This window comes from Amphibalanus amphitrite, unplaced genomic scaffold, assembly GCF_019059575.1.
Source record: "Amphibalanus amphitrite isolate SeventyFive unplaced genomic scaffold, NRLGWU_Aamphi_draft 000184F_arrow, whole genome shotgun sequence".
In the NCBI taxonomy this organism is placed as follows: domain Eukaryota; kingdom Metazoa; phylum Arthropoda; class Thecostraca; order Balanomorpha; family Balanidae; genus Amphibalanus; species Amphibalanus amphitrite.
Window position 1 is genome coordinate 606,291 of NW_024881679.1, and position 24,196 is coordinate 630,486.

Sequence of the window (24,196 nt, forward strand, 5' to 3'; positions counted from 1 at the left end):
ATTGACTTGTCCCAATACACAGCTGGGGTGAAAGATATCGATGATAGCAAATATAAACGAGCCACATCAGGAAACACAGAGGAAGTGATATGACCTTTGGTGACGGGAAAAGGTGGTCAGGACGCTGAGCACACGGATGCCAGGAGACAGCACAACCTTCAATGCTCAAAATCAATAACCCTCGGGCTCCTTCTAAACAAAATCACAACGAAACAACAATTTGTTAATTTCTGGCTACGTTTATTGCATTCACAAATTGAGCAATAATTGACACGGGCACATTCACACAACACGTCTACGATACGAGAAAAAGACTAAGCTCAACACACCTGTGTATTCTCATACACAGGTGTATTCTCACGAGTACCAATCTGCGCTGTAAAGTTGCAGTATTCTGCCGCTGTGCCGCCCAGGACACACACATGACCTGGCAGTGACCTTTGCCAACCGGCGACCGTGAGGGTATATGACATGCGACGGTCCGCCATCACTGGGAGCTTATTACACCAGGTATCGACAAATGGAGGGTACCGCCCGTGGGCTGCCGCTAAACATGCGAGCAGGGTCGTTTGAACTCGGACCAGCTATCGACCCGGCTCCACAGCGCGAGTGACTCGAGCGTCAGCTTTGTGGTCGGTGCTTTAATCCAGACAGTGAGCTGGATAGGTCATGGTAGCCTATTGATCGATGAGAAGCCACTGTGATAATCGCCACCGAGACACCACAGATGCCCAGCGGCGACAGAATGACTAGTAACGCTGTTTTTCCGGGCCTTCCTCCCCTTCAGGCGACTTGACCCCTGGACAGGGAGGCGCCGCCTGGGGTCAGTTGACTTTTCCACCGCGCTTGTTCCTGTGTTTGACGGTTTGTTGTTGGTGCTGAGGTTTAGCGCGGCTCGTCTGTGACCTGGGCTCTCCGTCCGCCTTCCCTCGGCTCTGGTCTCGCTCTGAGGGCTGCCGGCCGCCTCCCTCAGCCACCGCTGCCGCAGTCGGGGCGTCGTACTTTCGTATCAGCCGGGCCAGGATACCGACGTTGGCACAGAAGAAGGCAGCGCTCTCCGCCCAGACGAGTCGGTACACCTGACGGCCCTCGAACTCGAGCAGGTACGCCGGAAGCAGCCACGAGGCCTGCGCAAAGTACCAGAGTCCCAGCATCAGCCCGCCCTCCAGGTAGGAGCAGGAGAGTCGGGGCAGCACCGGCGGCAGCAGGCTCAGGTACCACAGGAAGTACTGTGACGTGCACACCTTGTTGAACGTGACGAACACGTACACCTGACAGAAGGCGCAGAAGAGCAGGTGGCGCGGACGGTGGAAGCGGACGGCTAGCGCCAGCACCAGCACCAGCTGCGGCACAAACGTCACCAGACCCAGCGACCAGTGGCCCCACTCCTCCGTCAGGTAGAGCGCGTAAAAGAACACGCTGAAGTTGTGCCGCACGTCACGCCGTGTCAGGTGGTACAGGTAGGTCTCCTGGAGGAATTCATCGCCGTAGATAAGCCAGCATCCGACCGTCAGGGATAGAAACGTGACCGCCGCCGCACCACAGAGCCGCAGTCGCGCTGCGTTCGGCAGCAGCCACCGGCGCACTCCACTGCCCTCTCCGAGCGACCAGTAGAGCGCCGGCGCCACCACGGCCGGGTAGATTTTCACATGAACGGCCAGTCCAAGGGCAGCGCCGGCTAGCAGCAGCAGCCGTCGGCGGCACAAGTACAGGCAGTAGAGCAGCAGGCAGAGCACAAGGGACTCGGCGTTACCGCGCGAGCAGACGGCGATCGGCAGCGGGTTGTACCACCACAGAGCCGCGCAGCTGACCGCTATCCGTCGACTGTGCCCCTCCAGGCGAGCTAGCCGATACACCAGGGCGCCCACGGCAACGTCCAGAGCCGAGAACACCAGTTTGCCGAACGTGCGGCACAGCTCGGTGGGCACCAGCAGCCAGGCGAGTAGTGGGGTGTAGCGGTACGTGGCACGTCGGTACGGACTGTGGCCACGTGCCACGTAGGCCGCCGCGTCCGTGAACACGTGGTAGTCTACATCTGTGTAGGGCACGTGCATGACACTGTCCTGGTACTCGCCATAGGCGATAAACGCTAGTCGGATCAGGAAGGCCGCTAACACATGGTGGGTCGTCATGGTTGGGAAATAGGGAGGAGCTAACACACAGACGAATGAGATTTCCTCACTGAGTCGCAAACTCTGTGACAGCACTCTCCCAGGCAGTCAATGGGTTTAGGCACTCTTCACTAGGCCGGAATTACACACAAATCTGAGTTCACGCAGTCGTCGTTCTCTCAGTACGAACACGTTCAGCCCTCGCTCTCTCTCAGTAGGAACACACTCAGTTCTCGCTCCTCAGTGTAATTCACTCAGCCTCGATCTCTCAGTCCGAACGCACTCAGTCTTTACTTCCTCAGTATACCACCACTCAGCCTTCGCTCACTCCAGCCCGTGTCACACACACGCGCACAACGGGCACTAGCAACACTCCACACGGCTACGCGTCTCACTACGGCGTGTCCAACAAGTCACCTCAGTAGCGCGTGCCTAGCCGTTTGGCAGCGTCCTGGACACAGCGGCGGAACACGACAAACTCCTTTTCACACTCGCCTTTTCCGGCCTCTCCCTCCTTGAGCGCCACGCAGCGCGCGTAGGCAGCGCCCTCTGTCGAGCAGGCGGCCAGCAGGCGGGGGTAGGCCCGCAGACGGGCCCGTGCTCGGGTCAACGACTCCATGGTGTTGTAGGTGGCGACTCAAGCGACTCAGGCGACTCAGGCGACTCAGCGTGACTCGGACGGAGTCAGAGCCGGCTTCTCTCCCACACGGATGTACTGGCGGCCCTCCACGCGCTCACGGAAGAAGATGTCGTAGATGGGCCGACTCCAGAAAATCAGCATAGCAGAGCCGACGAACAGCGAGAACACGGTCTGTGGACAATGGAAAATGACGTACAAATACACAGATATACACGATATGACAGTAGTCATGGGACCGGAAGTGGCGCATAGTAGCACTAAACACACAGAATCAATCGAAAACAGCTTCGCAAAGACATGCCCTTGGGAATAGGGATGAGAATGTGCAATGTCTGAATTAAATCTTAGTCTAAAAATCTTCGGATCCCGTCCGATACGACAGTGCTAACAAAAAAGAATGGGTCATAGGTTGATAAGCCACACAACCAGCTAGCAAGGCTCACACCACATGACAATTGCAAACGCTGAATGAACGATTTCATAATCAATGAGGCGCCAAGCGATACACCGTGCAGTAGCAGAACACGGTACATCACCTAAGAACAGAGCACCCGGAAACAGTGCCTTCACAGTCCACACTTACTACAGTGCAATCACTATACAATCAATAGGTGTCATGGTGACCTTTCGGGACTCGGGAGGGTAACGAATGAATGCAAATATTTGCTGCAAAGATACCATCTGGATTTGAGAAATGCGATTACATGAGCGTCTAGACGCCCCTAACAATAAATGACATACCGCAGACATCAAGATTTACGCGTCAACTCCCAAATTTGCCTTGGTTAAAAAATCAAATTTGCCTTAGTTAAAAATAGACTATGATCAGTGTGACCAAGGCAATTGACTATCCTTTGGTGCGTGCCCAGGACACGCAATGCGTACGGAAGAAAACACAGCCCAACGGCCCAACTTAGCCGACTGAAGAACAGTGATCGGTAGTTTTATGAGATAGTCATACAAGCAAGGTGCATTGCGCATATGATATATGATGTAGCCTACGCATATGCCAGCCACATCGCCTCATCTCTGGCCTGCAGTGATGACAAGAACCACGAGTCGTTTTGTCGGGAGGCACATGACAGGCCCCAGATGGCAGCGGCTGGCGCCAGATGGCGGCAGGCCCCCCGGGCCCGTGACACACCTTCTCAATGGAAATTCCTACAGAGTGGTGTGGGCCGTGCTTCCATGGTATCATCAGTTCAAATGCACTGGTGTTTTCACCGGTTCGATGGTCTTTGAACTAACTATTTCGCAATGATAGACGGCGCCTAGCCGGCTTCACGTTACGGAGACTATATGCATTAGCATGTGTGGCATGTAACTGCATTATACAAGTTTGTGCTTCATGAAAAAAAAACAGGTGGAACATAGAGAAATCCTATCATTTATGCTGAAACGTAAGGAATAAGTTGGTAATTATCTTCTACAAATTCAGGTATGTAGACATTAATGAACTGCTTCACTGAGTACTGAGACACGCATCAGAAGCCCTGATGTGCTGTGGTCCATTGTAATCCGGAACCTAAACAGGCCATTACCGCAGACCACCAAACACTACTTATCAATGCCCGTGATTACGGGGACTGGAAGAGAAATATGAGCCCTCCGCTGTTTGACATATTCCAGAAGCGCATTTAATGCTGATGTGTCATTGAAAAAACGAGTCAGGATAACAGGATAACAGTCAGCTATTGCCGTGGAAAAATAGCCGGCGACTACGCAGTACAGTCGTGTACAGGTTGATGGTCCTCTACTCTTTATCCACCGGGTTCCTATGGCTCAGCATTGGCAGCAGCCGCCTGGTACCGGTAGGCTGTGCCGCATGACCCGAAAGTTATGCGGCACAGTCTACCCACGCCGTTTGACATCGGCTCGGGTCGCCGGGTGGAGCGCTTTGTAGACCAGCTGTTGCGTCAGACCAGAGCGGGGGGGGGGGGGGAAGGGCTCGTCTCAGTGATTGGCGTGGGCTGGCGAGTGGTGTGGGGCGTGTTGGTGGACCATGGGGGCTGGTCGGGTGTGTGTGGTCACTTCCTGGATCTGTGCATTGCACATTTTGCGTCGCTTAACAATTGCATTCCTGTTTTTGATAAGCACAATGCACGAAAGACCCAGCGAATATAATTTACTTTACTTGTGCATTGTGCAAAACGTGATTTGGCACGGTATCGAGGCAACCATAGGTCTTGTGCCTATGCATGATATTTAGGCAATACGTTTATGAAAACGGTAGATTGATACTGGATGTCAATTCGTATGCTAAATGTCGGCACGTATTAAATGAATGAATGAATCAATTAATCAATCGAACAATCAATCGACATGTATAAAACCGTAACCACTAATAGCAATCAAACCATCCTAACTCGGAAAAGCAGCCGGAGCCCTGATGAGGCTCGAACCGGGACTCCACGCTGTAAATTTTGCCTATGATCCATCATCATTCCACCAAGCTAGAGTGACCGTCACCCGAACCCACAAAAACATTAATTGACTTTGCCGCCGACCTCCCGGCCCCGCCGCCCGCCCGGCCAGACTTTGCCCCGGCCATGCCACCATCCGGTGTAGCTCAGCGTAGGAGTGCTCGACTGTCAAACTGACCGGTAGTAAGGGGCCCGGTTCGAAACGCTTCGGATGCTGGATGTTTATTTCTCGGTGGGAGGCTTTGCGTTTAGTCCACTTTTCAGAAAGATCATTTGGTGACTGACCTGTTTTCTTTCTTTGCTGCAATTCATGAGGAGACCGTATGCACCCTTACCTGTCCTTCCGCACCCCACTTGGGAGATGGGTGGTTGCCCCCCCCCATGGGTTTTGTAAATATATCTAAAACGAATTTTTGGAGGGGGGATACGATCGGTTCTATGCGACAAGTGACCACAAACGCCCAGCCCCAGGTCCGCTCACTCCGTCCTTACCCATAGCACCCCCTCCCCACAACACACTCCAGCCCGCCTCATCCACTGAGCCGAGCCATAACGAGCCTCAGCGCCCCGGGGCGCGACCTGTCAGCGAACACTGTTATATAACCAGTAAAACGCCTTTTGGGCGAAGAACGAGCGAGCGAGATAGTGAGCCCTGCACGTGCGGAAGGGCGAGAGGGTGCTTCCAACGGGCTTGCGCAAAGCACCCTTCTAAACGGTCGCTAGCGGTGTGCCAAATTTGAACGCAATCGGCCCAGCCGTTCCTGAGATCTGGAAGCGGCATTCTGCACGTGCGCACGTGCAAACGGGGTCCAAAATGACTTTTGCACGGCACCCTATTAACTGGTCCCCAACCGTGTACCAAATTTGACCGCAATCGGCCCAGCCGTTCTCGAGATCTGGAAAAGCCCCATGCACGTGCGCACGTGCAGCAGCACCCTAACCGCAACACATGGGAATGCATTGCCTGGTGGGTGCCTACCTGTATGCCAAGTTTCAGCGAAATCGCCCCAGTAATTACCGAGTTACTGAAATGGGAACAAATTTTTCACCTCTTATTGTTGTATTTTGCACGTGCACTGGGGGTGACCCACATTCATCGAGAGTATCCTATTTTGGGTAGAAGGGATGCTGCTACCCTACAAAAATTACCGCAAGTCAATCGCCCAAGCGGATGCTGAGATATGAGCCTCTCAAAATCACTACTTTTGCAAAACAGCTTGAACACCCTTGACTTTTCACGTGGCACGTGCCACGACGGTCACTGAGATGTATCAAAAGTAGCCAATAGACGCGTTTACATAGGGTTTGTTGCAAGCTTATATCTCCGTCCGTGATGTTGCAAAAGATGCCAATGGTGCTGAACAGCTTACAAAATGATCCCCTCTAAATATTTGAAGACCACTGCATCGAAATTATCGCCAAATTAACGAGCTAGAGCCTCGTCAAAAATGCTATGTAAACCGGGTAAATTACGGGGTAGAAGGGATGGGGCTACCCAACAAAAAAGACCGCAGGCCAATCGGTCCAGCGGTTGCTGAGATATAAGCCTCTCAAAAGCGTTACAGGCCGGGCCGGGCCGGGCCGGGCCGCTCATACTGAGATTTTTCCGTTATATTGAAAAGACTCACTTCGCTCGCTGCGCTCGCTCGCTCGTAATAACAGTGACAATATATCAAATCCTTGAAACTCTATGAATGTCGTCTCGCAGATCCGGCAGTTTGGGCTTCAACGACTGAATGTTGAGGTGTCCAATTATCAGGTCTGGTCCAGTGTCGCCGTGGCGGCGCCAGCTCGCGCCGCCTCGATGTCCCCGACGCCTGGACAGTGGACGCGCCCCTGCCCCCGCGGCGCACGCAAACGCCGGCCCGCGTCCCCGCCGGTTCGCTGACAGGTCGCGCCCCGGGGCGCTGAGGCTCGTCATTGCTCGGCTCGGTGGATGAGGCGGGCTGGAGTGTGGTGTGGGGAGGGGGTGATGTGGGGAGGGAGTGAGCGGGCGGACCTGGGGCTGGGCGTGTGTGGTCACTTGTCGCATAGAACCGATCGCATCCCCCCTCCAAAAATTCGTTTTAGATATAATCACAAAACCCATGGGGGGGAGGGGGCAACCACCCATCTCCCAAGTGGGGTGCGGAAGGACAGGTAAGGGTGCATACGGTCTCCTCATGAATTGCAGCAAAGAAAGAAAACAGGTCAGTCACCAAATAATCTTTCTGAAGAGTGGACTAAACGCAAAGCCTCCCAACGAGAAATAAACATCCAGCATCCGAAGCGTTTCGAACCGGGCCCCTCACTACCTGTCAGTTTGACAGTCAAGCACTCCTACGCTGAGCTACACCGGATGGTGGCTGTGGCCGGGGCAAAGTCTGGCCGGGCGGGCGGCGGACACGCCCCACACCACTCGCCAGCCCACGCCAACCACTGAGACGAGCCCCTCCCCCCCGCGCTGGTCTGACGCAACAACTGGTCTACAAAGCGCTCCACCCGGCGACCCGAGCCGATGTCAAACGGCGTGGGTAGACTGTGCCGCATAACTTTCGGGTCATGCGGCACAGCCTACCGGTACCAGGCGGCTGCTGCCAATGCTGAGCCATAGGAACCCGGTGGATAAACAGTAGAGGACCATCAACCTGTACACGACTGTACACATGTATATGTTGCAGGCACTTTAGAAAATCAGTCATTTTGTAAAATGCCTAGGCATTTTACAAAAAGACGGCTGTTTGAAAAATGACTGAACGCAACCAGGCTTTTTTCAAAATGGCTAGCCATTTTACAAAATGACTAGGCATTTTGCAAAATGCCTGACCAGCATGGAACGTAGATCCCACCACAGATACTATGGCCAACAGTTTTTGGACGTCTTCCTATACCCTATAGGTACGTGTTCAGCCTGTAGCTGATCGATTTGAAGCTCTGTGATGACGACAATGCTGAGTAACGACCAGGTTGAGTTGCAGACTCGGCTGTAGCATAAAGCATTGTTTAGTTAACGCTGTAAAAACTCCCAAGTACATCAACGCCGTTCATGTTCTGCCTGAAACTAGACCTAACAAAACCAGCCGGAGACCGGCCCAAGTCAATAGGAAGGCCCGGTTGATGTACAATTACATTACAATTACGAATGAGTGTAGTCTTTGTTTGATTGTGTCTTTGTTTAACAGCTTTGAGTACCTACCTACTTGCATGGTCCCAGTTAAAAATATCAAGCTCCACATCGGGAGAATCATCAGGTCGCTTGGCGTAGGACGAGAGCGTTGGTTTCAGAGGACACTAACGCCTAAGTGTGTGGGATCGAATCCTCGCGACCTCTAATAGTTTTACAGATACAGGCCGGCATAGAGCCCTGGGCCAGTCGTTTGTTGACGCTCCAGATCGATCATTTTAAATCCAGCAGCGTCGCTGACGTGGGGGTTGGAAATGTCGCGAGCCTACACTTCTCAAAATAGAGGTAGGTATGGACTTCCCACTGCTGGACTCCTCTGGTCATAATGCTGGACTCCTCGGTCCACCTATACGCTACCAAAACGTATATAATTAGGTACTCGTATCTACAACACGCTGCTCAGTCATTTTGTAAAATGGCTAGGTATTTTGTAAAATGCCTAGGCATTTTGCAAAATGACTGGAGAGTCAGTCATTTTGTAAAATGCCTAGGCTTTTTGCAAAAAGCCTGGAAAATCAGGCATTTTGCAAAATGCCTAGGCATTTTACAAAATGACTGATTTTCTAAAGTGCCTGCAACATATATACCAGAACTCGGGTTCCCGTGGACTATTCAGCGCAGGGACGCCGAGATCGGGTCTCAATACCATGGTACTGATGATTGGTGACGGGGCATTATTGGTGTTATGCCTACAAGTTAGTACCGACATCGTCTTGGGTCGACTCAATACAAAGTCATAGTGAGCCCACCCACGTACGAGCGTGTGCTTGTCACACTGAATAAACGATTACATCATGTTTCACAAGCGTCCCCGACTGATTATGACCAGGCAGCATCATAGGGCACTGTGGATTATAAAGGCCTGGCTACACTATGCGTTTTCTGCGTGTGTTTTTTGCGAGTTTGCGTGATTTGCGGAATATGGTTCTAGAAAGAAACGACATTACGTTTTTGTTATATGTTTTTCATATAAACTTGTATTTAATATAAACATTTTATTTACTTTTAAATAAATATTAAAGAAGTTATGTTAATAATAACTTTTTTTTTCTAGAACGGATATTACACAAAACACGCGTTCCCGCAAAAAACGCACGCAGAAAACGCATAGTGTAGCCAGGCCTTTAAGGGGTCGGAGCAATGGCTCAACAGAACATGGTACGGGCATGGATGAGAGATATACAGAGGCGTGGATATGATATATAAATATGTGGCAAATATACGATGCATGGATATGATGTTCAACGTTTTCGTTAGTACGCTGCAGGTATTAAAATTTATCATGCTGTAATGCTTTGCTATATTGTGTTATGCTATATTATGTTTTAAGATATAATGTTACGCTGCGTTGTATTATGTTCCTATGTTTCTCGTCCCTTTGTCCTCTTGTTTATATTATCCATGTTCTAGGTCCTTATTGGTTACGTTATCTAGTTTGCCACTCGTTATCTCACTGCGACGTTGGAGCAGCTGGGAGGGCGGTGGACCGACGGGCGGTTACTCAGACTCTACTAAGCAAACACAGTGACAGGGACAGGAATCATAATTCGGAGAAACGCATGGTCTGGACAGCATACACAGCTGAATCACATGAGAAAGAGGGAACCCGTGCACATTGGAGCAGATTGCACATTGGAAACACCCACATACACGATCGATGATTTGCACAGTACTATACATACGAATGCAACTAAATACTGGTATTTAATGCGCATGTTCACACAGGACGAGACAGTCCAGCCCGTCCTCAATCAAGTGAGACACTCTGTAATTTCTCCACTCGGCACTTGATCGGCATTCGGCACCGTTTGAATTTACAGCTTAATTGCCATGTGCTAGATGGTAATCATCAATCGATGGATGCGGGCTCGCCGGTAAGCACTGTAACTCATAGAGATCTTATATATTAAATCTCTATGCTGGAACTTACTCTGGGATATCGGCGAGAAAACGGGATCTTATGCTGGCTGATGTCGAATCTCCTCTTCGGTGGCGGAGTATACCTCTCCACCATTTCTACACTGGCCCTGCGAACACAATAGGTAGATACCGTGAGATTGGTATTTCGTCGTCTCGTCGACACCACAGATAAATCAAAGTTGGTGCTACATTAGGCCTGCCAATATTACAGACACCGTGAGATTAGTGTAACACCGGACTGTGGAACAAAGATACCGTGAGATTACAGCTTCACAAGACCTTCAGAGTTCAGCCACCACAGATATACGAGGCAGATTCTACACTGGACCTGCGGACACCACAGATGCGTTTAGTTGATGCTAATGCTGCCCTCTCCTTGGCCTCCGTCAGAGCCGGCGCCTCCCGCTGTCGCCTTTCTGGCCAGTTCTGACCCCGTGCGGTAAGTGCGCGTGAACCCGAGATGGAGAACACGCAACACCGGAGCCGAGCCCCCGTCGTCCGAGTGTTTATCAGAATGTCCATGTACATACTGGCCAGAACTCGGCCATTACACGAACAAAAACTGATATTTGGGACCAGTGAAAACATGTTTTGTATCAGCTTGGCTGCGGTGACGAGTTGGCGACTGTCAAAATGCTTATTTACCCTGAACGAGTCACCAGGGGCCTGGATTGCCGTCAACAACAAGACAATGTCCATACCTACCTTTCCAAACTGAATACTGTCAAAAATTTGATGAGGGTTGGACCAAGCTTAAATCTATAGACATAGTAAGCGTTTACAATTCACGTTTTATCCTTAGTTCCTCGTTGAATTGTTTTCTTTTCTACATTTCTCTTGAGATGAAATAAGAAACGTAAGAAATGCAAACTCGAAATCATAGTTTTGTCAATGAAGTCAGAAAACTTCACATGAGGCCAAGTTTTCTAATAACTAACTATTCAAGGTCAAATTACAGTTAATTGGATCAACACGTACCGACAAGAGAAACACGATTATGGTCAAATTATGGTTAAATTAATGCATTGACTGAGTTTTACGTTAGGTATTGCAACTAAATCATTTTGGCCAAAACCGTCGATTTGGCGGTTTTCACCCTCTGTACCTATACCTACCAAATTATTGACTTCAGTTCACCTCTGAGGAGATGTTAGTGTAATAGCTTCGAAGTAGTTATCGAATGCGTTTTTCGCGATTCAGTACCAAGCCCTTTTAGTTTACGGATCTTGCACCCATTTTTGAAAAAGCATCTATATCGTGAAAATTCAACGGGAAAAAGTCATCGTTGATGACTTCCAGTGACCTCGACATAAACCTGGCTAAAAAACAGCCCCTTTATTTTTGAAAGATCTTGCCGAGAGCTATCGATTGCTTTTTATCTTCTTAGTTACTGAGATAATTGGGAGGGACCAAAGGGCCCCGCCACCCTGCAGGCGATGTTGGCTGAGACCTAAAACCAGGGGAGGACTAAAAAGAAGGTTTACAGTCACCACCTGCGCCTTATTCCCATCCCCACCTCCTTGGCGTCTTATTCCTCCTGTAACCAAGTGGCGGCGCGCTCACCACAAAGGCCGGTCCACATCTGCGTTATGTCTGCGGATGGCGCATTATAGAGGGGCGCACCGTGTCGACGAGTGGGGCACCAGAGGCCGGCAGACGGCCGCCGGACGGCCAGGGGGACGGACGGACCCGCGGACACCGCGGGCGGAGCTTCGCGCCGGGGACTTCACATCGGACCAAAGGACGCCGAGCACAACACATACTGCAAGGAGACATCCAAAACCTACACGGCAGGTTTGCTAGCCCAGGTTGGTACCAACAACACCGCTGCTCCTAATGACAATCGAGATGGTTGCATTTGTTGAACAGAATATATGGCTGACTCTTGCACTGGTCAAGATACGCAGCCCAAGTTCTTGGATAATAATGCCTAGACTAACCTTAGCCCTGTTGAGCTTAACCTGATGAGTGGAGGGAGAGGGAAGGGATGGCCATTGAGGGTGTCAGTGTCAGCAATTTGCATGTATCTCTCCGATTTTTCATATATGTGACCTGGGTTGGGTCAGATTTATGACCTCATCATAATAAGGCACCGGAGAAGTGCAAATGCCTCCTGCCTTGAATGAACACGTCAAAACCACAGGATGTTTACAGAAGCATGCCAATGCTTCCCCTATGCAATATTCAGAGTGTAGCTGATGAACTCAAAGGTCACTCAAAGGTCATGTTAGGTCATAAAAGGTCACCAGAAGGTTTTTGACAATAGCTTTTGTTGGAAACACGGTAGAACGACGACAGCACCCGCCACCCGGAATTTATTCAGGTCATCAGTACGGATCGATTGATATGCAATATGGCCTCTTGCGCTCAAATCAGACCTCGACCTGCAGTCAAATTTAAAGTTGACCTTTTTCGGGTCAAATCGATGCGTCTGGAAAAGAGAACTACGAAAGAGGTAAAATAAATGTAATACAATAATTGAAGCCAAAGTTACTGTGGACAAATAGCATCGGCGAAATCCGTCTATTTTGGTAGTTTTCGTTCACTGTGGGCCACATCGTTGACCTGAGGTAAATCTGAGGGCACGTAAGCGAAAGAGCGGTAAAAGAGCTATCAAATACGCATTTCCTAGTCTCTAGCTCTTTTGGTTCACGAGTTGTACGCCATTTTGTGAAAACCTGTCAAAATCGGGAAAATTGTACGGTATAATTTTACCATTTGCGAAAAATAAGCTTAGTAAATTAGAAAGATCTTATAGCAAGCTATCTGTTGCTTTTCTCGCGTCTTTCTACCTTTCTTATAAAGTTTTGGAGATAATCGGGTGGGGCCAAATGGCAAATCCTCTACCATGGCCAAATTGGCTGGGACCCCCAGGGCCAGGGCGCAGGCTAAAAATGTTTAATTCAGTATTAAATTATCATAATTATGCCGCTAAATAACGTCAGATATGACTGGTGGCACTTTTTGTTCGCTCAGGCAATTATGTATACCGACCAAAAATCCCATGACAAAATGACCAAGCATTACGGCATGACGTTTAATCGTCCGAATCACCTGGATTACAAGCTCGCACCCCCCAAAGTTGACTTTCTATTTTGTTGTTCAATAACACACAAGATGAAATGCGGTGAATGGAAATCAAACTTTCAAGGTATGTACCACTGTCATCCCATTACAATTGCTCTCCTCCGCGCTTTTGATTCGGCTGCCATAAGGTACTTCCCCCTCCCCTACTGCACCGCTACATCCCACCTGTCAATCACACGTACGCAGAGGCTTCCTTTCAGAGTTGCGCACTTAGGCTCTTACCGGTCGCACAAATAGTTTCAAAACAAAATTTCGACAAGGCAGATCGAATTCCAAACAATTTCCTTTTTATTTGTGTCAAACAAAAAATAATAGAAAAACAAAACCGGGTCAACAAACACACATGTTCGTTCACACTGAAATTCGGCTTGTTTCCGTAGTAGATGGCTTCTGCTAACGCCGTCACGTTAATCGAATTTGTAATTGCTGGCATAAACAATAAACCAGAATTGAATTAATGAAGGACCCATGACACTTGGTGGAAGGCCCTCAAACTGAGCTAAGGTCGACAGTCAGTCATGACTCACGTTCCACCTGTTCATGACCATCCCTATAAAGCATAACTGATCATTATCAATGAACCGAAAACTTCCACGGAACTGAGGTTGTTTTGAATGAAACGTGGAAAACGGAAACAAACGCAAACAACAGATTCCCGACTGGTGTCATTATGGAATTAGCAAAGTCTGTGGAGCAGGAACTGCGCCGTCCCAGTAAAAGTGGGTAATGACTCCTGGCTCCTACGCAGTGCGCACGCTTCAGCGAGCGACAGTCCCGAGATTGTTATTTATTCAGGGTAGTGCGACCTTCCCCGCTGGCAGTGCATTTCCAAGGACGAGTCTCAGTTCCACTAACACTGGCTAGCCAGCAGTACGACGAAGGTTGTCTTTCTAACGGTGTGGACTGTGTCCTTTCTGACGCTGTTGACTGTGTCGTCCCCAGGCGGCCGGACCGCGGGGTAGGATAGCGAGGAGCGACTGAAGAGCGACTGAAGAGCAGAGTCCAGGCAGACTGTCGTATAGCATCAGCAGCGACACCATGTCCCACGAAGAGGACGTGCCGGAGGTGCAGCTGTTCCACGGCACCGTGGTCCACTCCACGGCCAGCAGTGCGGCCGACGTGCTGCCCGAGCACGTGCTGGTGGTGCGCCGCGGCCGGGTGGAGCGGCTGGTGCCGGCGCGCCAGCTGTCCGACCAGCTGCAGCGGCTCGGGGGCACCGCCGAGGACGTGGTGCACCTGGAAGCCGACCAGCTGCTGCTGCCCGGGCTGGTGGACGCCCACATACACCCGTGCCAGTACCCGAACGCCGGCCTGGCGCTCGACCTGCCGCTGCTCGAGTGGCTCCAGCGCTACACGTTCCCGCTGGAGGCGCGCTTCCGAGACGAGGAGTTCGCCGCTGGCGTGTACGAGACGGTGGTCGAGCGCACCCTGAGGAACGGCACCACGTGTGCTTCCTACTTTGCCTCGATCCATCGGCCGGCCACCGAGCGGCTGGCAGACATTTGCCGCCGGAGAGGACAGCGCGCCCTCGTCGGCAAGACGTGCATGGATATGAACTCGCCGGCCGACTACTGCGAGAATACCGACGAGAGTCTCCAGGAGACGGCGGCGTTTGTAGCCGGCCAGCTGCGGCGCCGGTGCTCCCTAGTGCGTCCCTCCATCACACCACGGTTCGCCATCACCTGCAGCGAACGACTCCTGAACGGGCTCGGCAAGATCGCCAACCAGCACCAGTTGCACGTGCAGACGCACCTCAACGAGACGCTGCCGGAGAAGGCGCTGGTGGCCAAGCTGTTCCCGGCGGCGCACAGTTACACGGACGTGTACCAGCGTGCCGGGCTGCTCGGTCCCCGCACCGTGCTCGCCCACTGCCTGCACCACGACGAGGGCGAGCTGCAGATCATGGCCAACTCGGGCGCCGGCGTGGCGCACTGCGCCAACTCCAACAACTCGCTGCGCTCCGGCCTGTGTGACGTGCGCAAGCTGCACGAGGCCGGCGTCAGTGTCGGGCTGGGCACAGGTGAGATGGGAAATAAATATTGGACCTCGGCACAGGTGAGCGGAAATTCATAGCGGGCCTTGGCACAGGTGAGTTGGATATAAGAACGATATATCTACACCTGTAGCTCACCTGTGGTAACAGGCAAATGGGAAATAAAGAATGGACCTCAGCACACGCGAGTCCGATTTCAGAGCCGCCCTTGACTCAAGCAAGCAGGACTCAATGGGCATCGCACAGGTGAGAGGGCGACAGCGCGGTCCTTGCCATGGGTAAGCGAAACAGTAGCCCGCGGTACGTAGCCCACAATGGACCCACTCCACGCTGCAATAAAACCCCAAACTTAATCAACTGTGGTGCAATCACGGCTTTGAGCAGAAGCACGTTGGCAAGTGTGCATGCACATCTGTTCATTAGCCGCATTCATTCTCTTTACGTGTTTCTGTCGTCACTTGTTACATCACCGGTCATTGGTGATGTAGAGCAGCGTAATTATCCGATCATAATAGAGTGGTCAGCGCCCACTGCAATCAATCCCCGACTGATGGTGTAATTTACGAGCTGCCTGAGGGCTCCAGGCAGCAACCTCTGCTGTCTGTGTCGAGCATGTACCGGTGAAGACACTGCCACCCAGCAGACGGTGCCGATGTCGTCTGTCTGACCACGCTCAGTTGGTGACGGTGACAGTTTCAGCCGGTCAGTCGCCTGTCCTGACCCTTTCGCCGCACCCTGACAGTCCGTCTGGGCATTTGACTGAAACCGCCCAGCTGAACGTCTCGCTGCTGTTCGTCTAACCATCTGATCGTAACTGGGCCCACTTTCTGACCGCGCTCCTGCTCTCCGTTAAATAACACCTCGTCCACCGGCAGACATGTCTGGCGGCTACCACCCGTCGGTGCTGGACAGCGTCCGTGCCACGCTGCACACCTCTAACGTGCACGCAATCCACCGGGACGACTACGAGGCGCTCACCTTCCGAGACGCCTTCCGAATGGCCACGCTCGAGGGCGCCAGGGCCCTCGGACTCGACGACATCATCGGCAACTTCGAGCCGGGAAAGCAGTTCGACGCGGTGGTGGCTCATGTGGGTCACGAGGAGTCAAACGTGGACCTGTTGACACCGCACTCACACGACGAGCTACTGCAGAAATTCGTCTACCTGGGAGATAGTCGTGACATCTGTGCCGTCTACGTGGCGGGCCGTCAGGTGGTCTCCAATCCGACTCAGGAATGGAGCAAGAGCGGCGGCGCCTGATCACAGTCAGGTAACAGACAGTTGCTGCCTTTACGGTCAGGAAAGGACCAACAACGGCAGTGCCTGATCGGAGTCGGGCTACTGGTGGTCTCCGGTTTACAGCCGGACTGAACCGGGTCACGTCAGGCTGCTGGCGAGCCTGGATGATGACGAGGTAAACACGCTCAGTAGGGGGTGTCACGGTATATGAAACAGACTTATGATAAATGTTTAGTCAGTGACATGTAGATTTAGAAGGCCCAAGGAACCCCACTGTCGTAGTCGAGTGGGTATGTTTAAAGGTAATGTCTCGGATTTTGAATCTCAAACCTACATAGAACTGATGTTTGCATATGAGTTATCATACATAACTGATTAAGATTTGTTCAACCTCCAGTCTTCATCTATTCATTCATTGTTTGTGTTTCGTCAATGACTTATGCTGTAGGTAGTTTGGTTGTGGATAAAGCTGACTATCCAAGCTAGTTAACAAAGACTTATGGAAAATATATGACTATTTTACCGGTACTTATGGCAGGTATAAACATGTCCGTTAATAACAATAAATAAACTCATGAAGATGTGCGTTTATCAATGTTTAGTACCTACCGCCTGGAAGCCTTGCTTTGTTTCTGTTGTCGATAGCGTTACTCAGTTGCTTACTGCCGCACAGTTCCCCTCGCTCCCAATCACCCTCAGGGGAAGAGCCGAGGAGCATTGGCCCGTCAAGCTGTCCAATAGACGCTCAAACTGGAAACTTGCAAATCGATAATAAAGTGTTACGCCCCGGCACCTCAGCCTTGGCATAAAGATCCCGGCATTGATAGTTGGCAATAGTTGTGCTGATTTTAGTCCGTTTGACACAAGACTGCTGATTGATACACTGTGTTACAAAACTTCTGTGCTCCCACAATATCGATTCCACCGCGACCTATCCCAATGCAAAGCAGATGTTGTTGAGAAGCTCTTGATCTCTACTGCTACATCGGGCAATTAAGGTCGACATACGACAGGTTTTAGTCAAATAATTATGCTGACTGGCCCACATAGGCGTTGGCATATGCATTGCCGATCCCGTAGCTCAGCCGGTAGAGCATTGGACTCCGTGTGGTGAGAGCACATGTCCCGGTGGCAAAAGTCCGGGTTCGAAGCGCGGCGGGTGTTTGATGTTTATGAGCCTCCTGACGGGCGAGGTTGCGGTTGGTGGGGGGCCGTAGCCAGCTGAAGTCAGCGAGGTAACCGGCCGTATGCAGCTATGTGCGTACGTTAAAACTCCAACTCAAGTTTCTGCCATAAAGACGGGAATGGCGCGATCCGAGGGTAAGGGGCAGAGCAAACTCAACAAGCTCTGCTAGCAGAGGCTCTGTCCTCGTGAATCCTTCCATTCAAAAGATTTCAAACCAATTTTATTTTAATAAAAATAGACAAACACATCATACACTGCTCAGTGCTCACACCAACTCCATCTGATTCTGGCCTGTAATGCAATGGTCACAAACTCAGACCACCAATCTGATTAATCACAAATTGACCACTATTTGTCCAAAGCAAATAGTCAGTGCTAAAGCCTGAAATGGCTCTCGCGTCTCATTGCTGACCAGCTCTTAGGGAACACTTTTTACCATACTTGGCGTGGGTGCATCAAACTTCAACATAACTTTTAGAATTAGGTCAACTGTCACTGGAATTTCAAAAGTCAGGAAGGTTGAAACCCAGACTGCATGGCACACAACGCAGCACTGCAGCATAGTCAATAAGACCAGAGATGCCCCAAGCTAAGGTGACTTTTCTGCACCAGCCCACACCAGCATGGCTGGCAATCTGCACCAGCCCAGCCCTAGTCCCCACACTGGAACAAGTTTACCAAGAAAGAACTCATGCTATATACATGTATTCATATAAAACTGTATATTCATATAAACTTATATATGAATGACATGTATATTCATATAAACTCATGTATTCTATAAAACTGTACTTGCAATAAGCCAAAAATGCAATAAAGGGTTAATTCTTTTGAAAAAGGGTTGATTCTTTCCTGGCAAACTCCAATGTATCTTTTCAGGAGATAAAATGATGTAAAAGACTGAGATTTTCCTGTAGATCATATCAAATTCAGACAACAATGTGCCAACTACCAGCACAGCAGTTAAGAGCAATACCAATAGGGGCCTGCAACTGAGTGTATTGTGTTCCACACTAAGTCCACACCACAAAGCAGTAAATCTGCACTGCAGTATGCACACTGGTGACTGGCGGTCGGCGCCCAGCGAAATGCCGATCAGGACTGCCGTGCTTTGCAATCTCAGTTGCAGCCTTTTCAATTATTGCTTGAAACATATCTCTTTAACAATATTTAATGACATGCAATTAAAAATTAATGTGCTACATCAACATGGAAATTAAATATCAATATTGATTTCACGCTGGCACTGAAGCCAAAGCTGGGCTGGCAACAGCAATAGCAATCATAGGCGGCGGAACGGGGAGGGCACCGGGGCACCGTGCCCCCCTTTGATTTTGACATTTTAACATTAGCCCTATCAGTTGGTGACATACCAGGGAAATAAGCTAAAATTAGAGCGCTCTATTTATTGCTCCTGCCCCATGTTGAAGAGATACCCCTAAAAGCGTGATCTTTTATCGGCCCTTACGCAGCAAGGCAGTAATTCTCAGACCGGTGGATGGTATCAATAGAAAGAGAATGCGTCAAAGATTAACATGAATTAATTAAAATAACATTAAAATGTTAATTAAGCGTGGAAATTAGTCCCAAACATAAGCTAATTATTGCTCCTACCTCGGCGACGGCGCTCCCCGCAGTCGGCGGAGAAGCTAAAATAAAAGCCACCATCCTCCTCCGTAAGTCAATTTTAGAGCGGCCGAGTGGGCCGATGCGGGGCCACCAAACTGAGGTGAGACGTGGCTAGTAATTGCAAACCGCCATAGAAATCAATATCTTAAAGACGTACAATATGGGATGATTACTCTGAAGCTGGAGTGAAAGCATGAGTAGATTGCAAGAAACGAAATGCATAGATTGGTTGAATTATGTACAATAGGCACAACTCAGATGAAGCCATTTCTATGATGTTGACATATGACATAACCCTTCCTCTCCTCACCTATGACCTAAGTGCATTGGCAGTTACTGGCATAGTTTTTGAGCACGAGTGTAATTCGCCATCGGACCGCAATACATGTTGCTAGGCTGCTGCAATTACAACGAACATACGAATACTGCCTTCATTTGTAGACGTTTGTTTTTTAGGCGGTCTTTGACGTGCAAGGGGGCATACCTGTCGACAACTTGAGTTTCTCCGAATTTCAAAAACTCCCAGAATTTCAATTCCTTATGCACTGTTGTAGGTACAGCTATGTTCACAAGTTTTCGTTTCCTCCTGTTCTAAAAAGGATGATATTTGTCGATTTCGTGCGTCGCTGATAGGAGGGTGCGTTTAATAATAAGGCCCAACGCTTTCTGCATCCGCGAGTACCTTTAAAAGGGAACAACAGTTCCCATTTATTACACTATGGGACATGTGACAAAATGACTACTGGAACACGCATGAAACGGAGCTCATATTCCTAAAAATGTCTACAATCACTTCTTTTCTGACACTATTAGCAAATACCATCTCAAGCTAGGTGGTTGACAGACAGTCAATGGAGATCTGGGGAGACTGAGTGATGCCAAAGTCACCACTTAACTGATAATGAGGGCCGAGGGAAGAGAAACATGCAACATGCACAACTGACAACTTGACAAGTGACAAAACACTACCACTATTGCGCAGTGCACAACAAATTACAGCAGCCAGCCCAAAAATGCTTTTGGTGGCTAATTGCAAAACAAGTCACTAATAAATGTCTTAGTTGCAGCTGAACACTGCACAATAATCACACTGTTCACACATTGAGTGAGATGCCACAGGTGGTTTGAATCACACTTTGGTTCAACTGCAAATCTGAAGTGTTGTCATGAGGTTCATGCCTCCATGATCACAGCACTGTGGTTGTGGTTGGCATAACACTTGTAGTCTGCAGAGTTCCACATGAACTGCAGACACCTCATCTGGTGGTCTTCATGTTGCTCAACTTCTTCAGGAGGCAAATGTCGACCACCCAGCGGAAGCATGGTCCTGCAGAAAAGAAAGGTAATGCATAAGGTACAAACATTATCTGCTGAAACAGCTCCTTCTGTTGGCTGTTATTAAACTTTTAACATAGGTAACATAACATGTATTCCATGTATATTACATTTGTTGAAGTAAAATACTGCCGGCTATTTCAAAACCAGAAAATGAAATTATATTGTGGCATAATTCACATGCTCAGCTATCAGTATCAAATAATAATTAATTTAATATTTGGCATATTATATATAACACATTCATAGAATAGGTATTCTACTTCACGTCACAAGGACTCACAATCTTTCTGTTAGGTGTTTGATATACGCATTAACTAAGTTTGTCTTAGGTTTTATTATTGCAAAAAATTCATATTTCATTATTGTATCAAAATACTGCCAGCAATAACAAAACAAGAACATGAAATGCCAATGAGCAAGCCACCTTTCCTTAAAATGGGTTACTTTGAAAGGAATTTTAGTTTCTTTTCAGGAAAAGGAGAAATGATTATCCGGTAATTATCAGAAAACCATTCAACCAGCAAGTGGCTGGGTGGTTTCACAGCAAACATCAAGCCAAAACATAACTTACATCTATCTAACTATTGAGCCATTTGACTACTACAAGGATATGTGAGCAAAATAGGAATCCAATTATCCAATGTTGACTTCCTTGCAAAGTTTATGCCTTATTTTATGAAAATGTGTCACTAGAATATGATACTTATCATCGAATATTATTTAATTTACGATTTATTTCGATCGGAATGCACATGGAGTCCCGCGCCATTTTCGTCGACGATAAATATGATCGTGTTTCTGAAGAGATAAGGGGTTTCAATGGTCTTTCAAAGCAATAATTTGATGCAAAAATTTGTAGGAAATAATATGAAGCTGGTTCAAATGGCCATCAACCATTTAAAACACCGAAAATACTCACAACTCCGTCCCGACCACCGCGCAGCACCGCGCACGCCACACTACTGGCACAATGCCAAAACTGCTGTCACAGCGGAAATGTTTTTTTTTCTCGATTGCAATTGTGGAATTATTTATTAAACAGAAGATGATCTTTCCGAAAAACCGACTGATTTCATACACAGATGCATGGAAAATAAAAAATCCCGGTAAATTTATTTGTATTGTTTTGGCGATTTTGACATGCTCCTAGTTTGCAGCCATATTTCGATATGTTCTACAGGGAGTTCAGAATTATTTCAGGACCAATCTTTTCCTCATTCATTTTCCCGTCGATCATGAAATTTTTAGAGCGGAACAATTGGTTTCCAGGCGGTCCGAGCGGTTTTCGTGAGAAGGGTGCAAAAATCGGCGTCATTTTTAGAGCCTCGACACCAGCTCAACACAGGACCCTATGGGAGACGGTGAAGTAGCGGAAGCAATAAATAGAGCGCTCTAATTTTAGCTTATTTCCCTGGTGTGTCACCGACTGCTATGGGCGTTGCATGGAAAGAAATGGGACCAAAAGTCGCGGAAGCCGGAACTTACCTACTAATCGAGGACTTCAAAGGTAGCTTGTCACCCAGATTTAAATGGAAATTATCAGTGCTTGTTCACCAATTCACACATCATGAGATGTGTTCCCACAATAATAATAAAAACTGATAAATATAATTAATTTCGAGACCTCAGCAGACCAACATCAACGGGGAAGGTGCGAATATGACGCATTCTTCTGTTCAGTAAATCCCTCTTCAAACAGCTGCCTGATATTGGAAGAAGGTCGCCTGGCAACGGTCGGCGTTTTTGCTGCTTGCTTGCAGGTTGCTAAGCAACTTGTTATTTCACATTGACTGGGCATAATCACTGAACAGCAGAAAATCACGTAGACGGCATCATCCAGCCGGCTAGACGTGACGTGTGTGTAATTTTGCAATTATTTCAATTTTGCTTTTATGAGTGAGAGGCGGTGAAAAGCCCTGCAAGAATATCTTGTAAAGTGAGTATAATAAAGCTGGCTTGCTGAAACGTTTGGCGGAAAGAGGCCTTTGTACTTTTTACACGTATGTGCGTAATGCCCATTAGTTGGGGGGGGGGGGGGCTGACAAGCTTGAGCTACCTATTTGATAGGGAAATGATCACTGATGTCTGTTTGTGGCATAATCACAACTTAAAGGGACCCTCCCACCTTAACATTAGTTTTGAGTTGAGATAGCCAAATTGGTGGCCATGGCCTGAAAATACCGGTTTGGGCACTCACAACATCGAAAAATGCTTTAATTCGGAGATATGGAATTTCAAACGGCTCTCTCTATCGTCTGGAGGTTTCGAAAGATGCTCTCCAGAGATGGCGCTAGTAAATTTGGCTGACATGACGTCATGCTTAAAAGTGATGGGTTTTGTGAGAGCAAATGTAATAATAGTTGAAAATTTTGTACTTTTGCTTAATTGAGAAAAAATTAATATACGATTGTTCAAAACAGCGTTTTCCTCATTCATCCTTCATTGTTTTAAGAGGAATATAGACAGTTAAATTCTTTTTTCTTGACCGCAATTCGCACACGCACTAAATTAAAAGCTGGAGTTTTGTGCGTTCGTAAATCGTGATTTGAGAAAATAAATTGACAATAATCTTTTGCACTTTTGCTTTACAATCAGTTTTCAATGCAGATAAATGCATAAATCATTCGAAAATAGGTATATCTTTGAAATATTATGATTTTCCACAAGCAAATTTTTCCAAAAACTTGAACTACTTACAACTGACGAACGCATCCAATAATCTGGATGTCTTAGGATGAGTTCGTCCTTTTTTCTCAAGGAAATACGATACAGTTTAAGCTACTTTACCGATTTATTAGGGTACTTTTGCTAATGAATTAATAAATAAATGACAACAATTAATCTCATTATCAACCATACTCGGAAGAATTTTCTTCGCATAAGCGCGAACACATCCGCGTTTTCATGAAAAGTAGCGCCTGCAGATGTCAGGACTGCTGCTTTATGTTTCGCAAGGTGGCGCAGCGCGCAGGGTACCGACTACCGAGGCTGAGGTCTCCAGACTCTCCACCACGATTTAGCTTGGAAATGGCCAATGGGGAAGGTCTCACCCCAAAAAAACGGACGCCCTTTTACACAGCTGCATAACGAGAATGAATTATTGGCATAGCTGACCATACGTCCCCTCCCCCTCTCCGCCCCAGCTCAATTGGAAATATCGCCTATTTTCCTTAGTCAGTTATATTCTGACTAATTTCTCACTCTTCCCAGTAAACCTTAAAATGCATGACGCAGATGTCCACTGCGTAAGTTGTGTGCTTGCGTAAGTGTGCCAACTATATAGTGTTGCCTACACTCTATAGTGCCTACTGCTTCCACCGTTGTTATAACTGGTGATTCTCAGGTCAAAAGTTACACAGTGGTCTCAGAGAACAATCGTTTCAACAAATTAACGATTCAAACCGTTGCATTCTACTTATATTCCGGTCAGTTCTGCTACTAAACGATTCCGGCAAAACACTCTTTA

General features: G+C 48.5%; 3 protein-coding genes across 8 annotated transcripts in view; 2 read left to right on the forward strand and 1 right to left on the reverse strand.

The window, feature by feature from the left end:
- Nucleotides 1–219: 219 nt before the first annotated feature.
- Nucleotides 220–22,765, reverse strand: LOC122384251 (GPI mannosyltransferase 1-like). Of its 5 annotated transcripts, none has more exons than XM_043371444.1 (3): nucleotides 22,216–22,765; nucleotides 10,268–10,364; nucleotides 220–2,922 (listed from the first exon to the last, which is right to left on the reverse strand). In XM_043371444.1, exon 3 carries the CDS (start codon nucleotides 2,130–2,132, stop codon nucleotides 825–827), a length of 1,308 nt encoding a protein of 435 aa, XP_043227379.1. In that variant the 5' UTR covers nucleotides 2,133–2,922; nucleotides 10,268–10,364; nucleotides 22,216–22,765; the 3' UTR covers nucleotides 220–824. The 5 variants fall into 5 exon arrangements, with proteins under 5 accessions (XP_043227379.1, XP_043227381.1, XP_043227382.1 ...); XM_043371446.1 differs by lacking the exon at nucleotides 22,216–22,765 and adding an exon at nucleotides 19,378–19,470; XM_043371447.1 differs by lacking the exon at nucleotides 22,216–22,765 and adding an exon at nucleotides 19,005–19,102.
- LOC122384250 (guanine deaminase-like) lies at nucleotides 11,877–17,172 on the forward strand. 2 transcript variants are annotated; one of them, XM_043371442.1, is made up of 3 exons: nucleotides 11,877–12,065; nucleotides 14,287–15,364; nucleotides 16,213–17,172. In XM_043371442.1, the coding sequence occupies exons 2-3, from the start codon at nucleotides 14,383–14,385 to the stop codon at nucleotides 16,596–16,598; spliced, it is 1,368 nt and encodes a 455-aa protein (XP_043227377.1). In that variant the 5' UTR covers nucleotides 11,877–12,065; nucleotides 14,287–14,382; the 3' UTR covers nucleotides 16,599–17,172. The 2 variants fall into 2 exon arrangements, with proteins under 2 accessions (XP_043227377.1, XP_043227378.1); XM_043371443.1 differs by lacking the exon at nucleotides 11,877–12,065 and adding an exon at nucleotides 13,791–14,063.
- LOC122384247 (UDP-glucose:glycoprotein glucosyltransferase 1-like) overlaps nucleotides 22,558–24,196 on the forward strand; it is a 31,322-nt gene continuing 29,683 nt past the window's right edge. The window contains exon 1 of the mRNA XM_043371434.1: nucleotides 22,558–22,666. The gene's annotated coding sequence lies outside the window, so the exon portion shown is untranslated. The remainder of the gene's footprint in view (nucleotides 22,667–24,196) is intronic.

Coding starts and splice junctions, on each gene's coding strand:
- LOC122384250 (XM_043371442.1), top strand. CDS start 14,383: ATGTCCCACGAAGAGGACGTGCCGGAGGTGCAGCTGTTCCACGGCACC. Junction 15,365..16,212: donor CAGTGTCGGGCTGGGCACAG/GTGAGATGGGAA, acceptor GTCCACCGGCAG/ACATGTCTGGCGGCTACCAC.
- LOC122384251 (XM_043371444.1), bottom strand. CDS start 2,132: ATGACGACCCACCATGTGTTAGCGGCCTTCCTGATCCGACTAGCGTTT.